We start from the raw sequence: 27,114 nt of genomic DNA on the forward strand, positions 1-27,114 counted from the left end.
AGCAGGGTTACATGGGCGGCTACTAGGAGTGCAGGCTCAGTGTTATGGGTCTTCCTATTTTCCAAGAGATATGAGCAACATAGAATTTTGTAGAAATTTTCCATTTGTTAAATTTTGGAAATTATGAAGAATTCTTCAGAGCATTTTGTGGACCAAACAAACATGTGTCTGCTTTTGGCCCATAGGTTACTAGGGTGCAACTCTTATCTTACTGATGCCCTCAACCCTGGGCCTCCACTAAGTACAGTGAGAAAAATCCAATGGTGGAGGTGCTTCATTATCCTTCTGCAGAGGCTGGACACTAAGTAAAGACTCGAATCAATACTACAAACGTAATGAGACGCTAAACCCTAGCTTTCCCCCTTTTGCCTATCGACTGTCAGCTATCAGCACATTGCCCAGAGGAACTATCATTTTTCCTCTCATTGAGGCATTCCTGTGGATGTTAAAATTTAAAACTTTCCATGTAATGAAATCAGTGTGTCCTTGCACACATATTATGACGGTTCAGAACCCAGTAGGAACTTTTAAAAAAAAATCTTCGGTGGGTAACCATGTCAATGAAGTAAATTGTGGTTATTCTTTTAAAAATCACTTTCTATGGAGTTGCTTTTTGCTTCACCAATAACCGTTCTTGGAAGCCTGAAACCTAAGAGCTGTCCTTTTCTCCTTCTGTGTCACTTTGTACAAGTCACCAAATGGCTCCAAGTCTGTTCTATCATCTGTGAAAGGGAGAATAATATCTCCCTCGTGGGGTTGTTGTGAGGATTCACGAAATGAATGCACAATTCTCTAGCAAAAGTCTTGGCATTTTGTAGATGCACAGTTCAGAATAATTTAATTTAGACTTCAATTAATTTTGTTAGAGATATTTCTAAGAGAGGTTTTGTCATATCCTCTTTATCGAATGAATTGTTCTTGCTGAGACAGAGCTGCTTGAGAGAGCTCAGCAAATTGAGGTATATGCCAAAACAAAGACAGTATTTTATATTGATTGTATGACCCATCCATATAGATTCCTTTTTATCCACAACACCATGAGTAGACAACCAATGGCTTCCATCTTTCCTTATTTGCTTATTTAATCACTCAAGAAATAGTTCAGTGCCTACTATCTGTCAGTTGATTGGTATTTTGTTCATTTGCACAGTATTAATCTATTTTCAGAATTAAATTTTAAATTCCACTTCAATTATTTGTTCTCTGTCCATCCAGTCTTTTGCTTCTGAGGAGCAGGGGCGTATACCATTCTGAAGCCAATATCTAAAGCCAATTGACAACAAGCAATGATACCTGTAGTCACTTGTGCAATTGGCCAGTCATCACAGGCCCTTGGCCCTTGGCTCTTGCTCCTGGGGTGGTGTGGATGTTCCTGAGCCACCCCAGAGAGGGCCCTGCAGAGCTGAGTCGCTCTTCTACCTGCTTACTCATTTTGTAGAGTTGTCGTGGTTCAAAATGAAATCATTCTTTTCCAGACCATGCACCAACAAATTTTGCATCCAAAGATTCGCCCAAACTGAGGTGCCATGAAACTACATTGGGTGTAGAAAAAAATTTTTTAAAAAAGGAAAGAAAGAGAAAAGAAAAAAGAATTTTGTCAAAAATCAGTAATCCTTTGGTCTGTTCTTAGATCTGAAATGTACTTTCTTTATCATCTTAAAGAGCTCATTTACTAGCATAGTTTGGGCATCTGGAGTTAACTGTCCAAGGTTTCAAACCCTTGTTGACTCCTATGCTCTGTGCCCTTGGGCTAGTCATGCATCCCCTCTAAGCCTGTTTCCTATCTACCAAATGGAGATACTAATAATCCCAACCTAACAGCGTTATTGTGAAGATAAAATCAGATATTACATGTAAGGTACTCAAAGTGGTCATAGTAACTTTTCAAGAAATATCAGCTACCAGTGTCCTTGGGACCTCAGTTTCCACATCTCTAAAATGGAAAGGTGGGACCGGAGAGAGAATCACCAAACTACCCTCTAGACCCAGCCCTTCACTGTTCTTTGACTTGTCCCTCTCTTTAAAGATGGGGTTCATGCCTGCTGAAATCCATATGTCGATGTTGTGGAAGGCTCTAGAAATACCCTAGTATTTATTATGGACACTGGGAGGAGGAAGAAATTATCTTGTGGTTATTGGGTTATCTACCAACTAATCAGTTAGTTAATCAATAAGGTATTAGAAATAAGCATTCTTACATCAGACGGTCTGAAGTGAAGTTTGGAAACAAAAGGTAAAAATCAACAGAATGTACCCAGTCTCATTGAGAGATAAAATATACTCATATGAAATAAATAACCGATAATAAACTTCCAAATTTTGTAAAATGGGTAATTAGAGAATAAGTCAACAAAAACAATTTGGAGTGAAATGTGTAGCAAAAAGCATATTGAAGACAATTAGTGCAAAAGGAGTTAAAGAGATAAACTTTTAATCATAAAAAATACAAATGTTTCCAGAGGTCTGAAACCCTCCCAAGAATGCCTTTTCAGGCTTCTTGGATTTATAACTATGCCATTACATTTGTGATCACAGAAAATAACTTGTTTTCTGAAGTAGTTAATAATGAGTGAGTTTGAGGTGGTAGTCAATGTCAAAAGGACTCATTTTGCTGGTTGGGTAAAAGGGCAAATTTCCTCATGTCTCATATTCTATTTTTGTTTTTTATAAGCTTGAAATTCATTAATTCACTGCCTTAGGGAAAAAACAACATATTTTTCCAGCCAAAGAGTCCAAGTCTGTTATAATCCCCTTTGCTCCATTCCTGCTTTGACTGTGACGGTTGCTTTGATCGAGACTTGCATCCAAGAGAAACAAAAGGAAAAAGGGCCAGGAGGAGACCCAGCTCTCCTTCAAGTGTGGAGGGGCACACTTGCTGAAACAATCTTTTTCATCCTCCACACATGGACAGAAGTGTGTTCTTTTAACAGCAAAATGAAAAAACAACAACCAAGAAATGAAAAGTAAAAAAAGTGAAACAAAACAAAACAAACCCCACACACAACCAAAAAACCCTCTGCAGCTGAAGAAAGGGTCCTATGAAAGTTTCACATCTCTTGAGAAATGGCCCTATGACATTAGCATTGGATCTGAGGCTGAAGAGCCAAGCTTTTTTCTCTCTTAGGTACTTGACCTTCAGCAGTTAGAGTCATCTGGAACTGTCTCTAACGCACCCATCAACACTGGTCCTCCATCGCTTCGCAATCCCATGTACTCTGATTTTAAGTTTTAGCTGCAGAAAGAAGTGTTGGCCAGTTTTTAGAAAGACACTGGGAATTGTCAAAGAAGCTTTATCAAAAAGGGTAAAGAAAAAGGCAGGCAGCACCGTTCCAAGCTAGAGCCAGAATGATGTGACCCCTGGAATGTCCTTGTATTTGAGAATCTCCTTATCTCCTAGGAATGGCGATGCTCTGAGAAAAATGTGTGTACCACTTTGGACGGGTTGCAAATGATGGTGGAAGAGATTCTTAAGACGTGATATTTCCATGCTGATGTTTCCTTTCTTTGTTCATAGGAGACGATAACTTGGCCCAGCAGCTAGCAGTTCTCTGTGGCAGAGAGATCCCTGGACCCATTCGGTCTACTGGAGAGTACATGCTGCTCCGGTTCACCTCCGACTTCAGTGTAACCGGAGCCGGCTTTAATGCATCCTTTCACAAGAGTAACATGTTCTCGTAGTTTTGTTTATCTCACCTCATCTCATCTCACCTCGTCTCATCATCTTTTTCTCCCACCCTAGTATACGCTGCTCATTTTTCCATGCAGGGACACAGATTATAAGTCAGTGCACGCCAGTCCCTGCCCAGCCTCTGGATGGCTATCCTTATGTCAGATACTGAGTCCCATCCAGAAAACTGTGGCCAAGTTGTACAAAAGAGTCCCCTGGCTGAAGGTCTCTGGGGGGGGCATCTTCCCCCCAAAGGAGAGGTGTTCATGGGAGGCACAAGAGTAAGATCTTTAAAACCGTTTTTCAGCCTAGCTGAGGACTGGAACTACAAGACCGCACATATCCATAATGCATCAAAGGAGCAATCAGTCAGCGTTATCTTCAATCTAAGAAATAAATAGTCAAAATAGGATAGAAGATATCCTCATAGATCCCTTTGTTGAAGTCATTGGCTTGAAGGTTGGCAGGAAGAGTTTGTTCCTCTTGAAATATGAATTTGATGAGTCAGAGAATGTGCACAATGTATGAGAGGCTATCGTGTAGTATGACTGAGGCTTTCAAAACTTGACAAAATGTGAAGTCCCATGATAACTTTAAACCTGAACTAGATCGAAGTTAAAAAGGTAGTCCATGGACTATGGAATACCAAAAGACTCTCATATTTTTAACTGAAAAAAAATTTTAAAGTAGATTCTCAATCTAGACATTAAAAATTACTATTTCCTCCACTGTTATGTACACCTGTTCTAGAGTAGGGAGCAACTGAAGATGGATGGTCTTCCTCACACTCAGGGAGGCAGGCTGCACAAGGGATTTAAAAGGGTGGGCTTTGGAATTAGACCTAAGATCACTTTCCACCTCTGCGATTTAACGAGTTGCGTGAACTCGCTACACTCACGCGCTGATGGGTCGTTCAGTCCCCGACAGTTGGCAAGTTAACGCCCGCTCCACGTGCTCTCTCTCTTCAACTCCCAACCTCTCGCTCTCTCTCATATGTATGTACGACAGACACACACACACACACACACACGCACACACACTCTCTTGATTCCCATCCTTTCCCACCCTCCAAACATGCTCATTCCACGCTCTTCACAATCTTGGTTAATGGAAAGTACATTCTTCTCGTTATTGAAGCCAGAAAGCTTGGCATCATCCTTGAGTCTTTTTTCACACCATAAATCCCAATCATCAGCACATCACAATGGTTGTACCCTCACAATGTATCTAACTTCCAACCACTTTTCACCATTTCTACTGCTCCCACCCTAGGCCAGGCATCTATGATCCCTCCTTGGACTCCAGCAATCACCTCCTTATTGGACCTTCTGCTGCTTCTTTTCCCTGCCCCTCCCTTACAGTTCAAGTATTGCAGATGCAGTGATTATTTTAAAATTTAATTCAGATCGTGCCATTCTGATTCTCAGAACTCTTTGACGTCTTCTCCTTCTTACTCCAAATAAGTCCTTTCAGTTTCCAGCACGATCTAGCCTGCTACCTTCTGGATCCCTCATTTTGTCTCATCTATTCTGACTTCTATGATGTACCACTAACACATCAAGCCTTTACACCAACTGCTTTCTGGACTGCAGTGCTCTTCTCTCAGTAAGACATACGGCTTGATCCCTCATTTCATTCACATCTCTGCTCGGATGTTACTCAACAACATGACCTTCTCTAACATCCCCAGACAACATAGAGCTATTCCCTCCCCTCACTCATTTTTCTTTGCAGACTTTATCACCATCTGGCACGTTATATATGTATTTATTGTATGTTTTACTAATCTATAAACTAAGTTTCACGAAAGTAATTTGTAGCTATTTCTTACTTCTATATCCCAACGTTAGCAATAACAATAAAATGAGCCCCCAATAGTGCGTGCTCGACACATTATTGTCGTGCTAATCATTTCCTATAATTTGGTCACGGTTAGTTTCAAACCACATTTTATTCCCTACACTTTGAAAAGCCTTAAGAAAAACAGGAAAGCATAAAAATCCAGCTGTAAACGTTATTTACACAAGCTGCCTTTGTTTCTTCTTGGGAAGGTTGTGGCGGATATTTGCATGCAGACAGAGGAATTATCACATCACCCAAGTACCCGGAGACGTATGCTCCCAATCTCAACTGCTCTTGGCATGTCCTGGTCCAGAGTGGTCTGACCATCGCTGTCCATTTTGAACAGCCCTTCCAGATCCCAAATGGAGATTCTTCCTGCAACCAAGGGGATTACTTAGTGGTAGGTCGTGCTTGCTACCTTTTCTCTTTACTTTCTCTGTGGACCTCATTCAGAAAACAAAGTGACTTTTCTCTTTAGGGACATAAATCGATGGAACTTTTGCACTCCATCTTTCTCAATATGAAAGAATTTATGCAATTTTAATTTCTCTTGCCAGCTAAAAAATGGACCTGATATCTATTCTCCACCCTTGGGACCCCGTGGAGGAAATGGTCATTTTTGTGGCAGTCGTCCTTCATCCACTCTCTTCACCTCAGATAATCAAATGTTTGTTCAGTTTGTTTCTGATAATAGTAATGGAGGGCAAGGATTTAAGATCAGATATGAGGCAAAGAGTTTGGGTGAGTATCTTCCTGAGAATGATGTATGTACTTTTCCCGCAATTGCTTGGTCTTCCTTGTTTAAATAGATTTGAGAAAAAAACACATCGTTTTCATTTCTGAACTAGGAGTAATAATGTTAATGAGAACAGCTATGTAGTGGAGGAAGACAATTCTTCTGCCCTCTAGGTTCTTCTCGCTGCTCTATGATTTAAATTGACATGAGACAGAATAACAGGAGAAAAATCAAACAAAGCTTTATAACATGTATACAGGGGAGAAACCCAAGAAAACTGAGCAACTTGCCAGAATGGCCAAAGCTACCACCTTAAATACCATTATTAGCCAAAGACAAAGGAGGATGTTGGGGGTAGCAGTTTGGGACTTCGGGGGGGGGAGGAAAGCAATTTACATGGAGATGGAAACACAAATGGGCCAACTATAGACAATGTGACCCGAGAGACACATTTTACATTACACTACAATTATCTTATGGTATTAGCTCCTTCCTGGAACAGGCCCTTCTATTTTAAATTCTTTTAGGCAATTAGAGGGAAAGTCAAAGTTTCTTTTAGAGTCTTTTGTTCTTAAAAATAATCAAGCCACAGAGACACCTTGTGGGGTGGCCAATTCTGACCCCCCACAACTACCTATTATCAAGCACTTACTATGTGCTTGTACATTCAGTACCTTGTCGTAACTGCTTTTAAGGGAGGTATCATTATCCTCGTTCTACAGATAAGTAAAATGAGGCTTAGATTTTTCCAAGGCTGCATATCAAGAGAGTGAACAAAGTGCAATTCTCCATGAGTACAAATTGAACTGATTTTAATGATCCCCTGAAGTTCCCTAGTCCTTGCCAGTAAAAAAATGTCTAATTGCAAGTTACATTCAGTTATAGAAACATTGTAAGAATGATAATTACCTTGTTTTGTATTCATTTGTATGCTTCCTTTTAAACGAACACATAATCCTGTAATTCTATGATAACCCATTTAATTATATATTAGAGTAGTGATCTTTACTTAATTACCTAAACTTAATTACGTTTGATTATAATTATATTTAATTCTACTATAATGATCTAATTTTCGTGACATTTATTTTTATGTAATGTTTAATTGAATAAATAAGTAAATAAGTATAGCTTCAAAAAAGAGGGTAATGTCAGTAGAGAGTAAATCTTTGCTTGTGCCCCCAAAGTTAAATAATATGGATTTCAGGATAATCCTATGACCTTGGTCCCAGATTCCTGAATATATTTCAAAAACTGTATTAAACTAAATGAAGCCATCTATTTCATTGTACATTCTCTAAAATATGAGAATTTAAAAGTCAGCACAATTTCTTCATTTTGGAGGAGGAGAAGAAATGGTTTCTACCAACCGACACAGAAAATCATCCAATATCTTGAGTAGGTTCCATGATTATGGGGAATGTACTGTGGTTACTTCCCAGTACACACAGCTCTGGCACAGAGCAGCACCGTTACTTTACAGGTTGGGATTTCTGACCCCTCCCTATCTCCATGCTGAGCTTTGCTGCTGTGTCGTAAATGGGCAAGATTCCCCTGGTACTGAGGCTTTATGAAGTAACAGTGCCTTGTGCCTAGGCAGTAGACTTCAGCCCACCCACAGAAGTTGACTTTTCCATCTTTACCCAGGATAGATGACTCAGTCTTGAATTACATTTTTAGAGTCAACGTTTAGTGGTAATTCACTAAGGTAATAGGCTAAGGGTCTATTTGCAAACACTGTGACTCTTTTATTCCTTTGTGGGTTCTCTATTCATGCAAGAATGATATAGTCATTGCCTTCTCTCCACCTGTTTGACCTTAATATTAAACTTAAAGGGTCTTTTGATTTCAAAACCTATTGCTGGGCAACCCCAAACAATATGATCACTCTAGTTTCTCCTGACTTTCTAATTCAACCATTTCCTTATAGCGAGCCTCCCACTTCCCCTATCTATATTTCCACCATACTACTTCTATATTATTCCCATTTCTCAGTTTTAACATGTGTTATACCATGAACAACTTTTTTTTTTTTTTTTTTTTTTTGCTGTGGAAGATTTGCCCTGAGCTAACATCTGTTGCCAGTCTTCTTCTATTTTGTATGTGAGCCGTCATCACAGCATGGCCACTGACGGATGAGCGGTGTAGATTCATGCCTGGGAACTGAACCTGGGCCACTGAAGCAGAGTGCACCAAACTTAACCACTAGGCCACTGGGGCTAGTCTCCTGTGAACAACTTTGACAGCAAATTTACCCAGTTCTATACCATCTTTCTCCAGAGATACTCTTGCAGTGTTTTTTTCCCTCACCTGATTAATGGGTTTATTAATTAATTAATCAAATGTAAACACAAAGTGCTTTACATTGTGCAAACTACCAAGTTCTCTCAAGGAGTTCACAGTGCAGAGGAGGAGACAGACAAGCAAAGGCAGAAGTAGAGCATGGTATGATAAGTACTCGATAGAGGAATGTGTGAAGAGCTATGTGAACACGTAGAGAAACACCTAGCCTAGCCTCAAACATCAGAGCAGGCTCCCAGAGGAAGTGGATGAATAGAGATTTGCCAATCAGTGAAGGAAAGATGCGACAACATGTAAAGACTCAATGGTTATGAGATAAGAAGTCATATCTAAGGAACTGAAAGAATCCACTACTGCGGGACAATGGGGTCAAAAGGAGGTCAACATAAGGGTGAGGAAGCAGGCAGGAATCATAATGCTAAGGGCTGTGGAAGCCACCTTAATGATTTAAGATATTAACTGAAAGATAATGGGGAGCCATTGACAGATTTTAATCCAAAGCATGAATGGCATGATAAGACCGGAAACATCAGTGTGGCTGCAGCACTGAAAACACATTGGAAGGGGAAAGACTCAAGTAGAGAGACCAGATGGAAGAGTAACTCAGGAAGCAATTGTTAGTTCCCAAACTAAGGCAGCGGCAATAAGAATGTTGAAGAGAGGGCATATTGAGAGATGTCATAAATATGGAATTGAGCAGACATGGAGGTAAGTTGGCTGTAGGAGGGGAGGGAACAGATTGGAGGAGCCATGGATGACCCCTAGGTTTCTGTCTAGGTGGATCCATTCATCCCACAAACACTTCTTAAGAACTTGTCTGATGACAGACACTGTACTAGGTCTTGAGGATCTAGCAGTCACCAAATAAAATCCATATCCTCACAGAGCTTAATTTTATGGTTAAAACACAGATAATAAATAAGGTACATAATATGTCATATAGTAAAATGTATTAAGGAGAAAAACAAGATGGTGAAGATGGATAGGGAGTCAGTAAGAAGGGGAGATGATACTGTCGTTCACTCTATATGGAACTCTGGATGGTGAGTAGATAACAAGGGCAGTTTTGGCCATATTCAGTTTGAAATTTCTGAATTACATCCTTTGGAGATGTCCAGTAGGCTGTTGGAACAGGAGTCTGGAGGTCAGAAGAAGGATCTGGACTGAATCTAGAAATATGGAAGCTTTATCAGACTGGTTGTCATTTGTCATGAAGATGGCTGACATTAATCAGAGAGGTACTTAGTTTGAGACGATGAAGGGCCTACAGAGGGATTCCTAGGATCTCCAGCAATGGCAGGAAAAGCCTGGAAAGAGGCACCCAAGGGCCACAGGAGGAATGGTGAGAGGGATAAAAGAAGGAGGAAGAGAGCTTAGTGTCCAAGAAGCTAAGGGACAAAAATGTAAAGAAGGAAGATATGGTCAACCACGTTACATGCTGTTGATGCAGAATAAAGATTTAAAAAGAGCTTTGAGGGGCCAGCCCTGTGACATAGTGGTTGAGTTCAGCATGTTCTGCTTTGTTGGCCGAGTTTGCAGGTTCAGATCCTGGCTGTGGACCTATACCACTTGTCAGCCGTGCTGTGGCAGTGACCCACATATAAAGTGGAGTAAGATTGGCACAGATATTAGCTCAGGGCTAATCTTCCTTAGCAAAAAATAATACTAAAAATTAAAAAAAATTAAAAGATCTTTGTTAGGCAACTGTGAAGCGACTGGGGACCTGGACAAGAGGGCTTTGATAGGGCTGAGAAGTCAAGAAGGAAGGAAGAAAGAGGATGTGAGGAAGTAGAGAACGTGACTGTAAGTTACTTGAGCTTGTGATACATGGAAAGATCAAAGGAGCAAGGAGGAGAGAGGGGGGAGGAAAGGAGAGGCAGACAGACAGAGATTGATTGAGATTACAAGCACAGGATAAGTGGAGAGATTAAGTACAGCAAGGTCCCTGAAGAGACAGAATGGAATGGGAGCCTAATCCAGAGATACAGGAAGACAGTGTACGGGGAAAAATAAAGGAGGGTAGCAATGCAGGTGAATTTATCAAGGATGGTAACAAATATGGAATAACAAATTGAGGGAGTTCTCAACTGATTTCTTCCACTTTCTTTCTTTCTTTCTTTCTTTCTTTTTTTTTTGGAGGAAGATTAACCCTAAGCTAATATCTGTGGCCATCTTCCTCTATTTTATGTGTGGGACACCTGCCGTCAGATGACTTGATAAGCAGTGCTAGGTCCGCGCCCAAGATCCAAACAAGTGAACCCCGGGCAGCTGAAACAGAGCACACCAACTTAACCGCTACACCACCGGGCCGGCACTACTATCTTTCCACAGGAGAACTCAAAATAGTTTGCTGAGACCAGAGAGGGAATTGGGAGAATAAAGGGTTTAGGGAGTATGAACAAGTGTCAAATAGCTGTTCTAGTTTATATGAAAAAACAGGAGGATTGTTTGGCAGTGGAGAACGTGAATTTGTAGTGGCATCAATTTCCATGAATGGCTTGCATTGAATACAACCATGGAATTGGGAGTTTGCAAGGAGAATCTGAAGGAAAGACCAGGGGTGAGGGAGTTAAAGACGGTCAAAGGAATTTGCAGGTTAGGGTTTCAGAGATAAATGAGTTCTGGGTAAGAAAAAAAATTCAGGATATGACCATAAGTGATTGAATGACAGGGAAAATAAATGTCAATAGAATTTAGCAGATCTGGTGTCTGTGAGGCTGTTATCAGACTGTCTAATTTCATTGGCATGGTAAGTATCCAGTTTATTCCTGCCTGGTTAGATTATTGAGATTGCCAAAAAATGTTTCTTGGTAAAAGGAAAGTTTTTTTACCAAAAACTTTTTGGTAAAAAGACCAAAGACCAAAGTTTTTTGGTCTTTTAGAAAAGAAGTATAAAAACCTCATTTATCTTCTTGTAAAAACTGGCTAATTCTGTCATGCTATTCATCTCTTGCCCTTCAAATGCATCTAAATCTTGAAGAAACATAATGAACAAATGCCCACAGAGTTGTACAAATATATATCTGCTTAGTCTTTTAAATGTATCGAGATCACCCCTCTGCATCATTCTGTTGAACTGAACAGTCATTGGGCAGCTCCAAGGGCTGGTACATTTACATGCTTATCTACGTGGTGGGTATGAATTGATGCTTCCGTGATGTTCTACTGCATGCACTGTGCGCCATAATCATTTTGTCGGCTTTAAGGGAAAGTGAAATTTCCAATGAAAATATATAGTTTGGCAAATTAAAAAGTGACACACTTGGTAGCTCCCTCAATAGCAAATTCAGGGTTTATTTGCTTAAAAAGAAACTGAGAATAATTCCAGATGAAAGGAAATTGCAATTGGAAATACAGATAAAGAGACTTTTAAAAATGATCATGGCTGTTAGCTGCATCCTCTTTGTCTAGAGTGTAGATTGATTTAACTGTGTTTCTTGACAGCCTGTGGGGGCAATATCTACATCCATGATGCAGATTCTGCTGGATATGTGACCTCCCCCAACCACCCTGACAATTATCCCCAGCATGCTGATTGCATTTGGCTCATAGCTGCTCCTCCTGGAAAGCTCGTAAGACTGCAGTTTGAAGGTCAATTCAATATCGAAGTAACACCCAAGTAGGTCACCTCCATTTAATGTTTCTCCTACTCAGAGTTAGTTGTCCTGTCTCAGAACAATTCCTTTCGTCTTCTCTCAGCAGCATATATTGCATAGGAAATCCAAGGATGGCGAAGGGAAATGCTTAACGCCTCCAGCCTGAAAACACTGCCTGCCAGCTACTCTCCCGTTCGTCAGCCCACAGATTATGTACACAGATAGTGTCCCTCGTGACCCTGTGCACATCCTCCTAGAGACACTGAGGAGAGCTGTTTGAGATTTATGTTATCCGTTCTTCCTCCCACAGGAAAAATATAGTGTCTCTGGTAGATGTGTATTTATTTGCCCAGACTCATACTCAGTGTCATAAATGATAAAGTATCTGTTTAACAAATGGAAATTTGTGTTATGTGATGCCAGGGGTCACCAGTGTCAGAGACAGGACTAAAGCAAGTACAGTACAATTTCCCAATCTCTATTTAATAAGAATTCTTACAAGATTACAAACCAGAGAGTAAGTTTTACTATGTTGAACACAAAAGGAATAACTACATAGAATATTAAAAAAAAAACCCTGCATTTTTCTCATTTAATAAAAGTTTGTATACATTTGCATGAACATATGTATGGTACAATACTTAGGTACAAGAGCTTTTGCTCACCGTTTCTGGGCACCTGATATCATACGACCCTCTCGGTGAGCTGTAATTGGCTGACTGACTCCCATAAGAAATATTGGGTAAATACTTGCCCACTTTTATGGACCCAGAAAATTCCAGCTGAGATTCTCCATTAGCCCAGGTCACAGAACTGTTGAGAGAGTTCATCTTTGTCATGTGAAATGTGTCATCTCATCATGTGAAACAATATATCTATTTTTTTGAAATTCCCAAGGGTTAATTTGAGAATGACTTTTCTATTTGTAAAACTAATACAGAATATGGAAGGCAAATAAATAGTCTTCAGTGTAGTACCTGTAAAACTTATCTTTTTGAGCTACTAATTAAAGAGTGTGCTATAATTAGGAAAAATATCGTACAGCATTCTGAAGTGACACACCACTTAAACTGACTCTGTTGTGGTGTTTTCTGCTATAGAAATGATGATTTAGTAATGCTCTTGGAGAAAGTGAAATTTTCGTTAGCAAAATATGTCAAAGCAATTGACTTTGTATATTAAGCAGAATTTTCTTTCCCCTTTAGCTGTACGTCCAATTACCTCGAGTTGCGAGATGGAGCCGATTCAAATGCACCAGTACTTTCCAAGCTTTGCGGGACGTCGTTGCCCAGGAGTCAGTTGTCCTCAGGGGACATGATGTATTTGAGATTTCGGTCTGACAGCAGCCCCACTCATGTGGGATTCAAGGCCAAGTATTCTATAGGTAACAATATTTTTTATATTCAAGAAGAATGTAGTGATCGAATAATTACCTTAAAACTTTAAAAACATTATACTGTGTTTAAAGAAGTCTTTCTATCTGCCTAATTTTAATAATTATTTTAACAATGGAAATAAGGAATGTAAATGTTTAAAACCACAAAGTCATTTATCAATTTTAATTTCTACTTTGATTGCCATTTTAAAACACTCTGTTTACTAAACTTGAGTATTTTGTAGTTTTGCCTAAGTTGTTTGTGAAAAACATATTCAGCTACATTCTTGTTTCTTCCTCTTATCATGAAATATGTATAATATTTAAATAGTAAAACTCTTTAGTAATCAAATAATTCTATTTAAAACAGTGACTTTGAACTCATCACTAATAGATAATTGAGATGTTTTTCCTCTAAAATAAGTGCCAAGTCAGTCACTAGACAAAAAGCAAATACATCTCAGTGTTTTGATTTTATTTTCTCTTTTTTTTTCATTTTCTTGCTTAAAAAATGAGCTATAAATATGCACACTGGAGATTCACTATGATATGGTCACAATTACATAGAATTTAGTATCTGGTGGGTCTGAACACTAATGAAACATATTTAATTTAACTTGGAAAGCCTAGCTATAACAATATTTAACCTACACCATAGGTCATCTTATAGCCTAAGGCAAGTTGTACATAAGTCAGTCTAACTATCATATCCAGCTGATAAGAAACAATTGAATAGTAATTTCCATGACCCTGAGATACCAGTTACTGCAGTAAAACGTTCATTTACTAAACTTGGAATGGCAGACATCACTAATCAACCACAGCACCCCTTCCAGCTGAGCTTGGACTACCTTGAGAATCACCAACACAGGGTACTAGGCAGGCCCTATCAATCTATCAACTGGTTCTTGAAATGAGACCCACATGCAACTAATAGCACTTACATAGTGTCCCAAGAGAATTAGTGAGACGTTACAGAATATGCCGTTCAACAGTCTTTCAGTCTTCCATTTGCCATTGTTGGACTGGACTTGTACTATCATTTGTCTTTATATCAATAGTAGATTTCAAATAATCGGGGAAGCATTAACTAAACATTTTCAGGATTTTTAAAACTTCAACTCATTTTCACTTGGCACCCAAGAGTTTTTAAACGTGCTGGTTAAATTTAAAAAAAAAAAAAAAAACCCTGTTAATAGAATATTGTTCTTTTTTTGCAGCCCAGTGTGGCGGAACAGTGACAGGGCAAAGTGGTGTTGTTGAAAGCATCGGATACCCAACCCTTCTGTATAGAGACAATTTATTCTGTGAGTGGCATCTCGAAGGTCCCTCAGGACACTATCTCACCATCCATTTTGAAGACTTTAACCTCCAGAATTCCTCTGGCTGTGAAAATGACTTTGTGGAGATCTGGGAAAACCATACCTCTGGTCAGTGAAATATCTCTGCTGTCTTTTGTGGGTGTTTGTTTTCATGTGTGCTCATTCAGTCGCTGAAGTTTCCTTACTCCCAAGAAAAGCAAAACTATGTCTACTCCTTGCAGAGAAGTGCAGATTCATCAGCTCTGGGCAGTGCCAGCTTTTCTCTCCCTGCATTCCTACCCATAAACCATGGTTTCCAAAGCCCTGGGTGTCCTTAGATAGCTTCTCCTGGAGACATTGAGAGAGCACTGTGTTGAGAAGGCACCCTCTTCCTGCTGAGACTCCCAGGGCCATGTGCAGCTATTTGAGGGACATCCTGTAGGGAAGAAAGGGAAAGGGTAGTGTCTCCTGGAAATAATATGAGAGGGACACTTGACTCTGTTGCCTGGAACCATTTCTTTAAGCAAATGAGCCAAACTTCCTCATTGTGCCAAGACACGCTTGCCCTCATCGGTTGCCGTTTTCGTTACACTTCATCTATTTGAATATGTTGATTTTTATTTGTGTCTGTCCTACTTCTCTTGACAAAAGTGACCATGTCTTCATGGGCAGGGTCTTGTCTTTCATTATTTTCTTCATATTTGCAGAACATCTCAAGTAGAGGTTAAATGAAATCAATCACTTGGTCATATACGTACTTGATTATTTCACTCTCACAGGAAATTTATTGGGCAGATACTGTGGAAACACCATTCCTGACAGTGTAGACACTTCCAGCAATGTGGCTTTGGTCAGGTTTGTCACAGACGGCTCTCTTACTGCCTCAGGATTCAGATTACGATTTGAATCCAGCAGGGAAGGTAAGTTCATTGATTCATTAAAAAATGTATGTTATTGGGCATCTATACCAGATAGACATATGCTAGCCACTAGTGTTACAGTAGTTGGGAAAAAACAAAACAAACCGTGACCCCTATCTTCTTGGACCTTACAGTTTGGTGGAGAGGCAGAATTTGATCAAATAGTTACTAATAAATGAAAAATCACAACTGTGATCAACGCTACAAAGGAAAGGAACTGGCACTATGAGAGATGTAAGGAGATGAGAGTTGTACTGTGTTACTCGTCTTATAAAGCCGGTCCATTAGTCCTACAGTTGCTCAGAATTTGCATTCCAAATTCCTTGACAAACAGGTGAAATAAAGATCTTGTGTAAAAATATTGAATAATTACTTTAGCCTTCTGATTTTCCTGACTCTTAAGATTACCACATTTATTGGTCTCTCATATTTCCTGGGCCATGATTATAAAATGCTGCCAGTAAACTATCATCCATGGAAAAAAAGATTAAATATTAGATATTAGACATAGGAAGTGAATACAAGTGTTCTCTATAAGTCCTCACATACATATCATGGTAAATAAGAACAATGATTTTGTCTGTAAGTAAGAGTGGTGATTTTGTCTAATGTGATAATAAAAAAAATACTTTAATTTCAAGAACATTCCTTATAGAAGGGGTCATTTTGATTGGATTGGAAGTTTTCTTTTTTTTTTCCCCTTCAGAGTGTGGTGGGGATCTACAGGGCCCTATCGGAACATTTACGTCTCCCAACTACCCCAATCCCAATGAGCATGGCCGGGTCTGCGAGTGGAGAATCACCGGGCAGGAAGGAAGGCAGATCACCTTAACTCTTAACAACCTGAGGCTGGACGCTCATCCATCCTGCAACACTGAGCGTCTGACAGTAAGTGTCCCGTGCAGGCAAGGATGTTTTATTCCATTGTTTAAGGAGTTTATTGACCCATAAATCATAGTCAGAGAACTAGGTCAGGAATATTCCCATCTGTGCAACTGTATCTCAGACAAATTCTAAGTATTTCAGATAGAACAAAATCACAATAAGCTGCCATAATATTTGTAAAAACTGTTTTAAGAGACTATTTGTTGTCACAACATACAGTGGGGTCATAGGTAGGATAAATTTTAAGGGCAAAGGATCGTTATACATGCCAAGACTGGGGAAACAGAGAAAAGCTAAGTCTATGGGTAGCACATAGCTTAATGGAAGCAGACACAGAACAAGCCACCTCCAAAAGTTTTAAGCAGGTGAGTGGTCCTGCACCATTCCTGCTCTTTGCCAGAGGTACTGAGTGACTCCTCTGTAGGATGCGGCTGCCTGCCTTGCATGTTGCCAAGCTCAAATGCTTTGAGATACACCCTCAGCATTCTTAGCTTCCCTGAGCAAAATAAAGCAAATGAGATCCAAGAGTGTGAAAGAAGATCGTTAACTGTGAAATGACAGATATATATACATATATACTTTATCAACTGTAGATGAATATTAGTCTATTTCCCTACCCAACTTGCCCTTTCTTCAGTCTTTGTTATCTCAGTAAATAACAATTCCAAACTTCTGGTTGCTCAAGTCAAAAACTTGATGTCTGTTTTGGAGTTCTTTCTCTCAAACTTTATATTGCATCCATAAGCAAGCCCCATTGGTGGTATCTTTACAACTATTCGTCATATCCACTATTGATGCCATCACCACTCACTCATAGCCAGTGTGATGGGTTTGAATGTCAATCAGATCATGTTGCTGTCATCTCTAATGGCCTCTCATCTCACTGAGAGGAAGATCCCAAATCTTTGCCATGGCCCAGCTGGCCCTACGCTATCTGCTACCCTTTCCTTCTACCTGTACTTATCTCAAACTCCCCTCCTCTTTTGCTCACTAGGATCCAGTCTCACTGGCTTCCTTTCATCCCTTGAATATGCTAAGATGCTCCCACTTCTCACCAGCTGACATTTCACCTATTTGTTTGTTTGTCTGGTTATCGTCTTCTCCCCCACTAGAAGGTGTGCTCCATTAGGACATGCATTTAGTTTCATTCAGTGCTGAATCCTCAGTGCCTGGCATGTAATTGAGACAGTAATTGCTGAATGAATGAATAGCAGAAGTACTATCATTATCCTTTGTTAAAACAAGCCACTTTTGCTTTCAATTTGTTTCCTGTTGGGTAGTGACTTTCAAAACTATGAAACATCACTTTGTATTGTCCTAAACTGATGTCATTCAAGCTTCAAATTTTGCTCTGAAGTTCTGATATGTGAAGGACTGAAATGTTGTCTTTTATCAGATATTGAAAATTATGGAACCCAGTGCATTTTCTTTTATTTGAAAGTTAGGAAATTTTGGACTAAGCTTCCTTATTTAAAGGAACTTTATTTTTATTATTTAATGAATACACAAAGACAAAGATGAAGTAGAAAAAAATTAACCACTGTCTCTATACTGTATTTTGATGCTCTTTCTTATCTTTTCTTTGCAATGAATAATATTATGTAGTTGTAATCATGTGTCATAAATTCATTTGTATACTAATTTTAATCTATTTTCCTGATTATAAATACAATGGATGCTTATTGAACAATTTTTGGAGAGTTCAGAAAATAAAAAATATAAAAATACTTGGAATTTTATATGCCCATTGTTAAAATTTTGATGTGTATGCTGATAGTATTTTTTCCTTTGAGATCATATTGAAATACAATGATTATTAGGAGTCTTACCAGCAGAAGATTCACATGCCCTACAGGAAAGATAATATGAAAAGTCATAGTTTCAGAACTCAAATAATAAGATAAAATTTATAGCAACAACCACAAATTCTGAATCACATCTTGTCATTTCCCATCTCTGAATCATAGATGCCAAAGGCATCCACTTTCAACTTTTTAATCTACTGCTTGTTGTATTTATGTCATTATTTCAAAATAATATTCCCGTTCTGCTACTTGGTTATTTTTTGGTCTTAGACATTATCTGTCTACATCCAACTATGGAAGATAAGGACTTAGCTCTCTTCACAAACCACCTCCACTACCACCGAAAATGCACACAAGGGTATGCATGGTTCACATACACCCCCAACTTCCTCCCAAAATACTTATGTCACAGATTTTGCTTAAATTGTTATCCAATGTTTACATTACTATGATTTCGTAGATGTCATTCCCAATTAAGCCAAATAGTGTACTATGGTAGCATTTGCTTTTGCTTTTCCAAGTAATAATAATAATTGCGTCCTTTTGCATTTTCTTGGTTTCCTATGCATCCATCACTAGTTCTCCCCCACACTTTCCGCTCCAGATGTGCGTCTCCACCTGATACAAGAAAGCACAGCTATCAGTGCTGTTCATTTTCCTTAGCAATAGCCTTCCTTGAGCCTTTGTCCATCAGCTACGAGCCTGATGCCAGCTGTCATACCAGGATTTCATTCCACCATCAAATTTGCAAGTCCCTCCACTCCTCTCCTGGGTTGATACCTGGCTTTATGACATGTGCGTTTCCCTCTCTTTGTTGATTTCCTCCTTTCGGTGAAGCATATGCTCTTATACCTCCCTAAGGAGGTGGGCATGGGTGCAAGGCTTTTGAGAATGTGTATACCTGGAATTATCCTTATTTTACTCTCATTCTTTGAATATATTATATATTAGAATGTCATATATATATTCAATATGTTAATCTACATATAAAAATGTATTAATCATAATTTTCAAGTTTTATGTTTGTTCTTTTGGGGTCTTTCTCCTTCAAGTTCCTGTTTCCTATTGATGTATATTGGTCTCTGCCTTTTATGTTAGACGTTTCCCTAAATGTCTGATGACCCCTGGCCGTTGATTCATATTTAAGAATCAAGTACTAATAGGCTGATTGGAAGCCCTGTGTGCACAACTGGGGCTGTCACCTGTGGGCTTCATGGGAGGTGAAAGAGGAGGGACTTGATCATTTAATTAGGATAAACTATAAATATCCTATCTACAGGTCTTTTCTCCTGGGGAGGTTAAAACTCCAGCAAAGAAACACTTTCAGAATTAATTTCTTCTTTGAATCTTTAATATGAAGTCCACATTCCTTTTCTTTCAAATCTATTTTTATAAGTTAGATATTTGTTTTGTTTCTTCTTCTCTCTGCTCTAAACAAGGGGATGTGGCTTCTCCTTTGCCCACTCTTTATTTACTTGAGAACTTGTCAAAAAAAAATGGAGAAAGAAAGAAAGAAAGACAGGAGAGAGGGAGGGAGGGAGGGAAGGAAGAGCGAGGGAGAGAGGGAGCAAGACTTCATAAGATCTACAGGTTGAGCGAGGCCGGCTTTAAGCGCACTGCTTCTAGACCAACACCTTATCCAGCTGGCCTGAGCAGACAAGTCCTTGAAACCCAGCTGTCCATCTGACTCTCTGTCCAAATGGAGAAGAGAAATAGCTACACCATCCAGTGTGCACTACAATGAGACGTGTGCTCAATTTTCTTCCTGCTTATAGAAAATTTTAGAGCTTGTCCTGAGTCTCATATGCCTACTTCCTACCCCATGGTTTTCTGGGAGTGTAGTTTCCGAGTACAAACAGGAGTGGAGGAGGAAAGTGGGAACAGCACTCTGGTTCTTGCCTCTAAAAGCAGGAGTTCAGGTGCCTACCCGGTGGCATAGTGGTTGAGTTCGCATGCTCCTCTTCGGTAGCCCAGGGTTTGCAAGTTTGGATCCCAGGCACAGACCTACACACTGCTCATCAAGCCGTGCTGTGGTGGCGTCCCACATAGAAAAAAGAGGAAGATTAACACAGATGTTAGCTCAGGGACAATCTTCCTCACCAAAAAAAAAAGCAGGAGTTCATGTGATAAATGGACGCCTGCACAATTTTTAGTTGTTGTGATTCTAAGCTCAGGGCAGACACTGGGGCAAGGATAAAGGCCATTGATCATGGTTTCCAACATGTTCCATTAGTCTGTAATTGCTAATAATCACTTTTCATTCTGGCAACGTGTTGCCTATTCCTGTTTTCAGTATTATTGAAATATTTGTCATCTTCTGTTTCTTTATACTCTTACTTCTTGGTTTGGAATCAGAGGGATGATTTGAATCCCAATTCTATTATTACTAGCTCTTTGAAATTCAGCAAATTGTATAATCTGTCTGAATTTTCCTGTCAATCTGAGAAACGGATAGCATTATGTGTCTGAGAGGGTGTTCTGTTAATTGGATAAGGTAATCCAAGTGGGTTATTAGCAGCGTCTGGCGTTTTGTCTGCACTCAGTAAAAGACAAGAAATGCTACGTCTGGTCCTGTGAGCCAGAAGACGCTTTAAACCAGGAGCACCCCCAGAGCTCAATTTAACAATCAATTATAGTAAATAAAAATGCTTACATCTTTTGTTATGGGGTGCATTCTCTTTCTCTGTCAGCTCTTAGTGTCACACTCTGAATCATTATTTCTAATTGTGAGCCATTCAAATCCTTTTTAAAAACAGGAATATCAATCACTCAATCAGTTGTTATTCACTTACTTCTGGGTCTTTCTTGAACTGTGGAAACCAGCCATGCTAAAACCTTCCCTTGGTTTTGTACAGAAGTGAAATAATACTTTGCCAATTATTATGACTATGGCATAACCAGAGTTATCGTTTAATATTTTGGAGTCAACAGCACTCTAATCCAGTCTTTAAATTTCAAATTAGTATAAAAATTGAAGCTTAAAATCCATAAGTAATTAGGAAAGAACTATTATAGTGATTTTGAGATTGATATTTATAATTACTTTTCAAGGCGTTTTAAAATATTTGAGGGGCCGGCCCCGTGGCCGAGTGGTTAAGTTCACACGCTCCGCTTCGGCGGCCCAGAATTTCACCAGTTCGAATCCTGGGCGCGGACATGGCACCACTCATCAAGCCATGCTGAGGTGGCATCCCACATGCCACAACTAGAAGGACCCACAACTAAAAGTACACAACTATGTACCAGGGGGCTTTGGGGAGAAAAAGGAAAAATAAAATTTAAAAAAATCTTAAAAAAATTAAAACAAAAAATAAATAAAATAAAATATTTGGGTCATTACATACTACAAATCATCAGAGACTAACATTTAAGCCTTCATTCTAAATATCAAAGGTCCTGATGCATTGTTAAGAAAAATTGCCCATCAGTGAACTCTGTGAACTAGGACGTAAGCAGGCTGGCAGTTCTGCTTGACATTTAGGGCACAGTTTCCAGTTGCAAAAAGTACAGCAGTTTTTCATTTGTCCCCTCGTGGCAGGAGGACATGACTGCAATACTTTCATTTTAGTGAAATGACCCTGAGGCCACAAAATATGCTCCAGATAACATAGTGGCTTATGGCACTGGGCTAGGAGCCCATATTGTTAAGTAATTCATTGTAGCATAGGGTTTCCTTAGAAGGAAGTGTGTCTGGACTGGGAATGTAACCTTCTAGGAAATATCCGGTAAGATGGACTGCGTGTCTAAAGGTTAAACTGTTTTCCAACAGGTGTTCAATGGCATTAGAAGTAACTCACCTCAGCTAGAGAAACTGTGTAGCAGCGTGAACGTCAGCAACGAGATCAAATCTTCAGGAAATACTATGAAAGTCATTTATTTCACTGATGGATCCAGGCCATATGGAGGCTTCTCTGCTTCCTACACATCCAGTGAAGATGCAGGTAATATAGGATGTTATAAATACACCTATTTCAGTCGTATGCATTGCAAATGCCCCACAGCTACTGCCAACAGCAGCAGAGCCATCTATTTTCCCTTTAGTGGTCACAGTTATACCTGGGGTCTCTACATAAGACAAGCATACATAACCAGTTAGAAAACCCATGCCAGACCAAAAAAAAAAAAAAAAAACCTCTGGTTTTGGAGAGAAAACTGCCAATGCGAATTAAAAACTTTTAAAAATACTTTTAGAAGTATTTAGAAAAGCTGCTAGCTCAATTCCACGCTATGTCACCATTACAGTTGGTTGCCAGTTCCGCAGTCCTTGGTTAATTATTTTGTGTTGAAAGACATCATCTACCTCTTAGAAGGTGACTTACTCCCAGAGAGTAACTAATTTAATTGAAGACGGACAGATTTTACTGTTTCTTAGTCATCCATCCATATATATATTGCCATTGTAAATGAATGAGGGGTTCACATTTGATGTAGAGTATTTAAAAATTAAGCAAGATATCGCCTTTCTATTCTAAATCTGTCCTACTTTCTGGATTGGTGTTATTATCTAAGAGTTTTAAAATTTAGGAAGAGTGGAACTGAATATTTAAAAAAACATTTAAGTTATTTCATTGATACAAGGAGCATTCGTTCCCTATTAAAAGGGGCAAATTCATTGGTGCTCCAATGTTATATTATCTGTTTGATTCAAATAAATTCTTAGGTGAGGTGGAGAAATGCTAACCAGGAGCCATTGGGACCACCCTTATATTTAGATATTCCTCTAAATTAAATATTAGCGAACAATAGGCCTAAATTAGGAGACTGATGCACAGCCAAACCCCACCCTAATCTACAGGGAAATAAAGGAGCTGCTTATTTTTGCTCATCTTTCTTTCTAAACCCACGGAAACTTCTTCCATTGTTTGCATGCATGTGCCAGCCCTTCACCCACAACCTTGACTTCGCCTCAAAAAACAAGTCAAAGTAATAAAAATGTTGCTGTTGCTATTTTTGTTATTATTTGTATCTTCTATGATGGTGTGAATCTTGCTGCTACTTTCTCTGTTGCTTTTTGTTTCCTTAGTGTGTGGCGGGTCTCTTGCAAATTCTCCTGAAGGAAACTTTACTTCTCCTGGCTATAATGGAGTCAGTAATTACTTGAGAAACCTAAACTGTGAATGGACTGTCAGCAATCCAAATCAGGGAAATTCATCCATCTTCATTCGTTTTGAGGATTTTTACCTAGAAAGTCACCAAGACTGTCAGTTTGATGTCCTAGAGTTCCGAGTGGGTGAGTTCAATCAAGGAGCACATTCTCCCATTTATCTACAGTACCCTCTTATGCTTGAAGACCACCAACATTGGAAAGGAGTCAAATGGCTATAATACATGTACATAATATCCAAAAGAATGTTGTCAGACAAAGTGGTAATTCTGTGTATGCCCAGCTGAGGAAAACTATGCCCTATGAACAGTGGTGGGATGGACCGGTGTTTACAGCTAGATCCTATAATTCAATTGATGTGAGATTTACCCAGGAGAGATTCTGGTTTGTCTTTCTGTTAGTGAGTTCACGTGGTCCCTTCAACTTTCATCTACTGTTCAAGGCTCCTTTCCTCAGACACTAGAACATAAAGTGGTCAGAATGTGTTGGTGGTTTCCAGGACTCACAAAAGAGGCTGTGGAATTCTACTTAGGACTTAGAAGTCCAAAGAAGTTTTGCGATGTACCAGATGGAGAAGCACATGGAAGCTGTTTGGGGAATTATGCCCAAAGCAGTCAAGTTTGTCTTTGTTTTCATGGTAGAAATGGATTGAGCTGCACTTGGTAAACCATAATTTTCTTGAGAGTTTTTAAAAATCTGCATTCATGGGAGATGAATCCATTTTAGCTTTTTCCTGTAGTCAAGGCACAGGTTAGCCATCAAATTGCTCCTATCATTACATTGATGCTCCTTAGTGGAGGAAAGTAACATCTGTGTTGTCCAAGTTTCACTGAGTTCCATGATATCACAAAATTTTATGCTAAAATAATTATGAAAACACAAATTGGGACAAAACAGCACATACAATAGAGAATGAGGCTCATATGAAAAAAGCATGTTTTTGTTTGTTTTTTACCCTTTTGGAGGTAAATATTTTGTACACATATATTTCTTTTGCAGTGGACAAAGATAGAAAGGAAATCTATGAAATGTCTGCTACTAAAGGAGAATTTAGACAAATGTCAATGAATATCTTAAAATGTTTTTTATTATTCATTCCTTCTGAATTCATCAACTGTATTTCTCAAAAGTTATACAAACAATGGCGCTTGGCATGTTGTTTTGTTCAGGTAATGCTGATGGGCCTCTGATGTGGAGGCTTTGTGGTCCTTCAAGCCCTGCAATGCCATTGGTTATACCTTATCCTCAGGTATGGATACACTTTGTCACCAATGAACGTGTAGAGCATGTTGGCTTCCATGCAGAGTACTCCTTTACAGGTAAGACTTACGATTAAGCTCTCAAACTCTGGCAATAAAATAATAGATAATAATTTTTTCCATAAAGATCTCACATATATTTGGCAGGCCTATTTCTAGGTAGCTATTGGTTTTGGTAGCTAACGTCAATGAGACGTTCTAAATTACCTGTTCTAATTGCTGTTTTCTAATTGCTGTTGCTGATACCCAGAAATTTTAAGATTCTTATACATTCATCTGTAGCCCAGAGATCTCGCTATAGTCTTATTAGTTTTAGTAGTTTGTCTAGATTATCTTTGGTTTTTCTATGTAAACAATCATATCTTATGCAAATGGTAGTACTTTTCTTCTGTCGACCCCAAAGCTTTATTTCTTTTTCTTGTCTATTTCACTGGCTAAGGCCACAGTCATAATGTTGGATGGAAGGGATGATAGCATCTTGTTTTTGACCTGAATGTGAATGTTTATGACATTTCATTGTTAAATATATTGGTTGCTCTCAGATTTTCAAGAAATACTCTTTATCACATTAAATAATGTCCCTTCAATTCTTAGTGTACATTTTTTTTTTTTTTTTACTGCGAATGAGTATAATGGTGTACTGGGTGTTATCAAATGATTTTTCTGCATATTGAGGTGATCCTGTTTTTTCCTCCTTTAATATGTTAATGTGATAAATTATATTGAAAGACTTTTCTCTTGTTAAACCATCCCTTCATTTCCAGGATAAACTGTACTGGGTCATGAAGTGTGTTTTGAACACATTACTGGATATTATTTGCTAATGTTTTGTGTTGAATTTGCATCTGTAACATTTGGTTTGTGCCTGAAAATTTAGCCCAAGAAAGGGCACTATCCTTGCTGCTTCTCCAGGCCATTGAAGTTTTTCCAGTCCTTTTTCACTAACAGGACAGTCCTTCTAGATTCCCAACTTTATATAAAAGACTCAGCTCCAGCTCTTCCTTTTGTGGGGGTCCAAAGCCATGTGTTCTCTTTCGGCCTGGTTATCAAAACCTCTGGGGTCCACATCTTGGTTCTATATCCTCTCTGGCTGTCACACTTTCTCTTTGAGATTTCTCATTGGAATTTGAATACACTTATTGTTTATAGATTTTAGAGACTCCTTTCTTTCCATTAAGTTTGGCTATAACTCAAAATATGTTTTGGTTATAGTTTTATCTAACATTTCTTTGAGTTATAATCAAATGGTTGATTGGGGGAAGGAGCGAGATTGGTTATCAGCTCAATCCACCATCTCGCTGTTTGTTTTTTCTTTATCAAATTGAAAGAAAAGAGTCAGGCATCAGGAGCAGCATTACTCGTGTGGAGCCTCAGATCATACTGTGCTTTAGAAATAGATCCGTTTTTCAACTTCCTGTGCTAATGTCTACTTTGATAGCTGACTCCAGACACACGTGCTTATTATCAAATGACAAAGTCTTTAATTATGGTGCTGATCATATTCTTCAAGCTTATATTTATTTTCATTGGCCTAGTTTTTTCAAGAAAGGCAATATTATTTACTTTGTCCCTAGTGCATTTACTGTCAGTTAAACACACATCTAATTATTCCCCATTTATGGTACAGATTATCTTCCTTCTCCTTTGTACTAAACTTGAGCCTGTTTTCACTATGTGATTCTGTGTAATTAACATTGTATGGGATTCTGTTTATTTCCGATCTTCCCCCCAGTTTTACTGTGCTTTTGTCCAATTTCATCTATTTATTCATTTATTGGATTTTTTTTTTAAATCATAAAGAATGATAGCTTTAAGTACTACTTGCTTTGGCTTTGCAGGGTTGTTTTTTCCTTTTCTCTTATTTAGAGGGTTACAAATCTGATTTCAGACTGTGGTGGAATACAGACAGGTGAGAGTGGAGTAATCACAAGCCCCAACTATCCAGCCTCTTATGACAGCTTGACCCACTGTTCTTGGTTATTGGAAGCCCCACAAGGCCACACCATCACTGTGAGTTCTGATGACTGGGTACAGTACTTTGGAGACTATAAAACTACAATATTGTGTCTGTGTTGAACAGAGTATTTTTAATGAGCAAGTGCTTAGAATAGGCTTTGATCCTGCAATCAGATCATTTTCTCCCTAAAATTCTCTCATGAGAGTACATACGTTGGCATCTGCAAGTTTACAGTGAATGAAGAATGAAGTCTCTTTGTCAAGCATAGGAGGAGGTATATCTAGAAGACAATTCTTCATCCAACAGAGAGGGGTGTTCATGTTCTTGCTATGAGTTGCCCTACAAGCCCAGGGGACTGCGGAGGTC

General features: G+C 38.9%; 1 protein-coding gene across 1 annotated transcript in view; it reads left to right on the top strand.

The window, feature by feature from the left end:
- Positions 1–27,114, top strand: part of CUBN (cubilin) — a 256,083-nt gene that overhangs the window by 162,838 nt on the left and 66,131 nt on the right. Inside the window, exons 41-52 of the mRNA XM_046679623.1 lie at positions 3,515–3,661; positions 5,719–5,909; positions 6,067–6,250; positions 11,991–12,165; positions 13,348–13,526; positions 14,738–14,947; positions 15,598–15,738; positions 16,445–16,626; positions 22,198–22,369; positions 23,452–23,658; positions 24,702–24,851; positions 26,680–26,801. Of these exons, the coding sequence (XP_046535579.1) occupies positions 3,515–3,661; positions 5,719–5,909; positions 6,067–6,250; positions 11,991–12,165; positions 13,348–13,526; positions 14,738–14,947; positions 15,598–15,738; positions 16,445–16,626; positions 22,198–22,369; positions 23,452–23,658; positions 24,702–24,851; positions 26,680–26,801 (2,060 nt within the window). The remainder of the gene's footprint in view (positions 1–3,514; positions 3,662–5,718; positions 5,910–6,066; positions 6,251–11,990; positions 12,166–13,347; positions 13,527–14,737; positions 14,948–15,597; positions 15,739–16,444; positions 16,627–22,197; positions 22,370–23,451; positions 23,659–24,701; positions 24,852–26,679; positions 26,802–27,114) is intronic.

Source organism: Equus quagga, chromosome 12 (genome assembly GCF_021613505.1).
Source record: "Equus quagga isolate Etosha38 chromosome 12, UCLA_HA_Equagga_1.0, whole genome shotgun sequence".
NCBI lineage: Eukaryota > Metazoa > Chordata > Mammalia > Perissodactyla > Equidae > Equus > Equus quagga.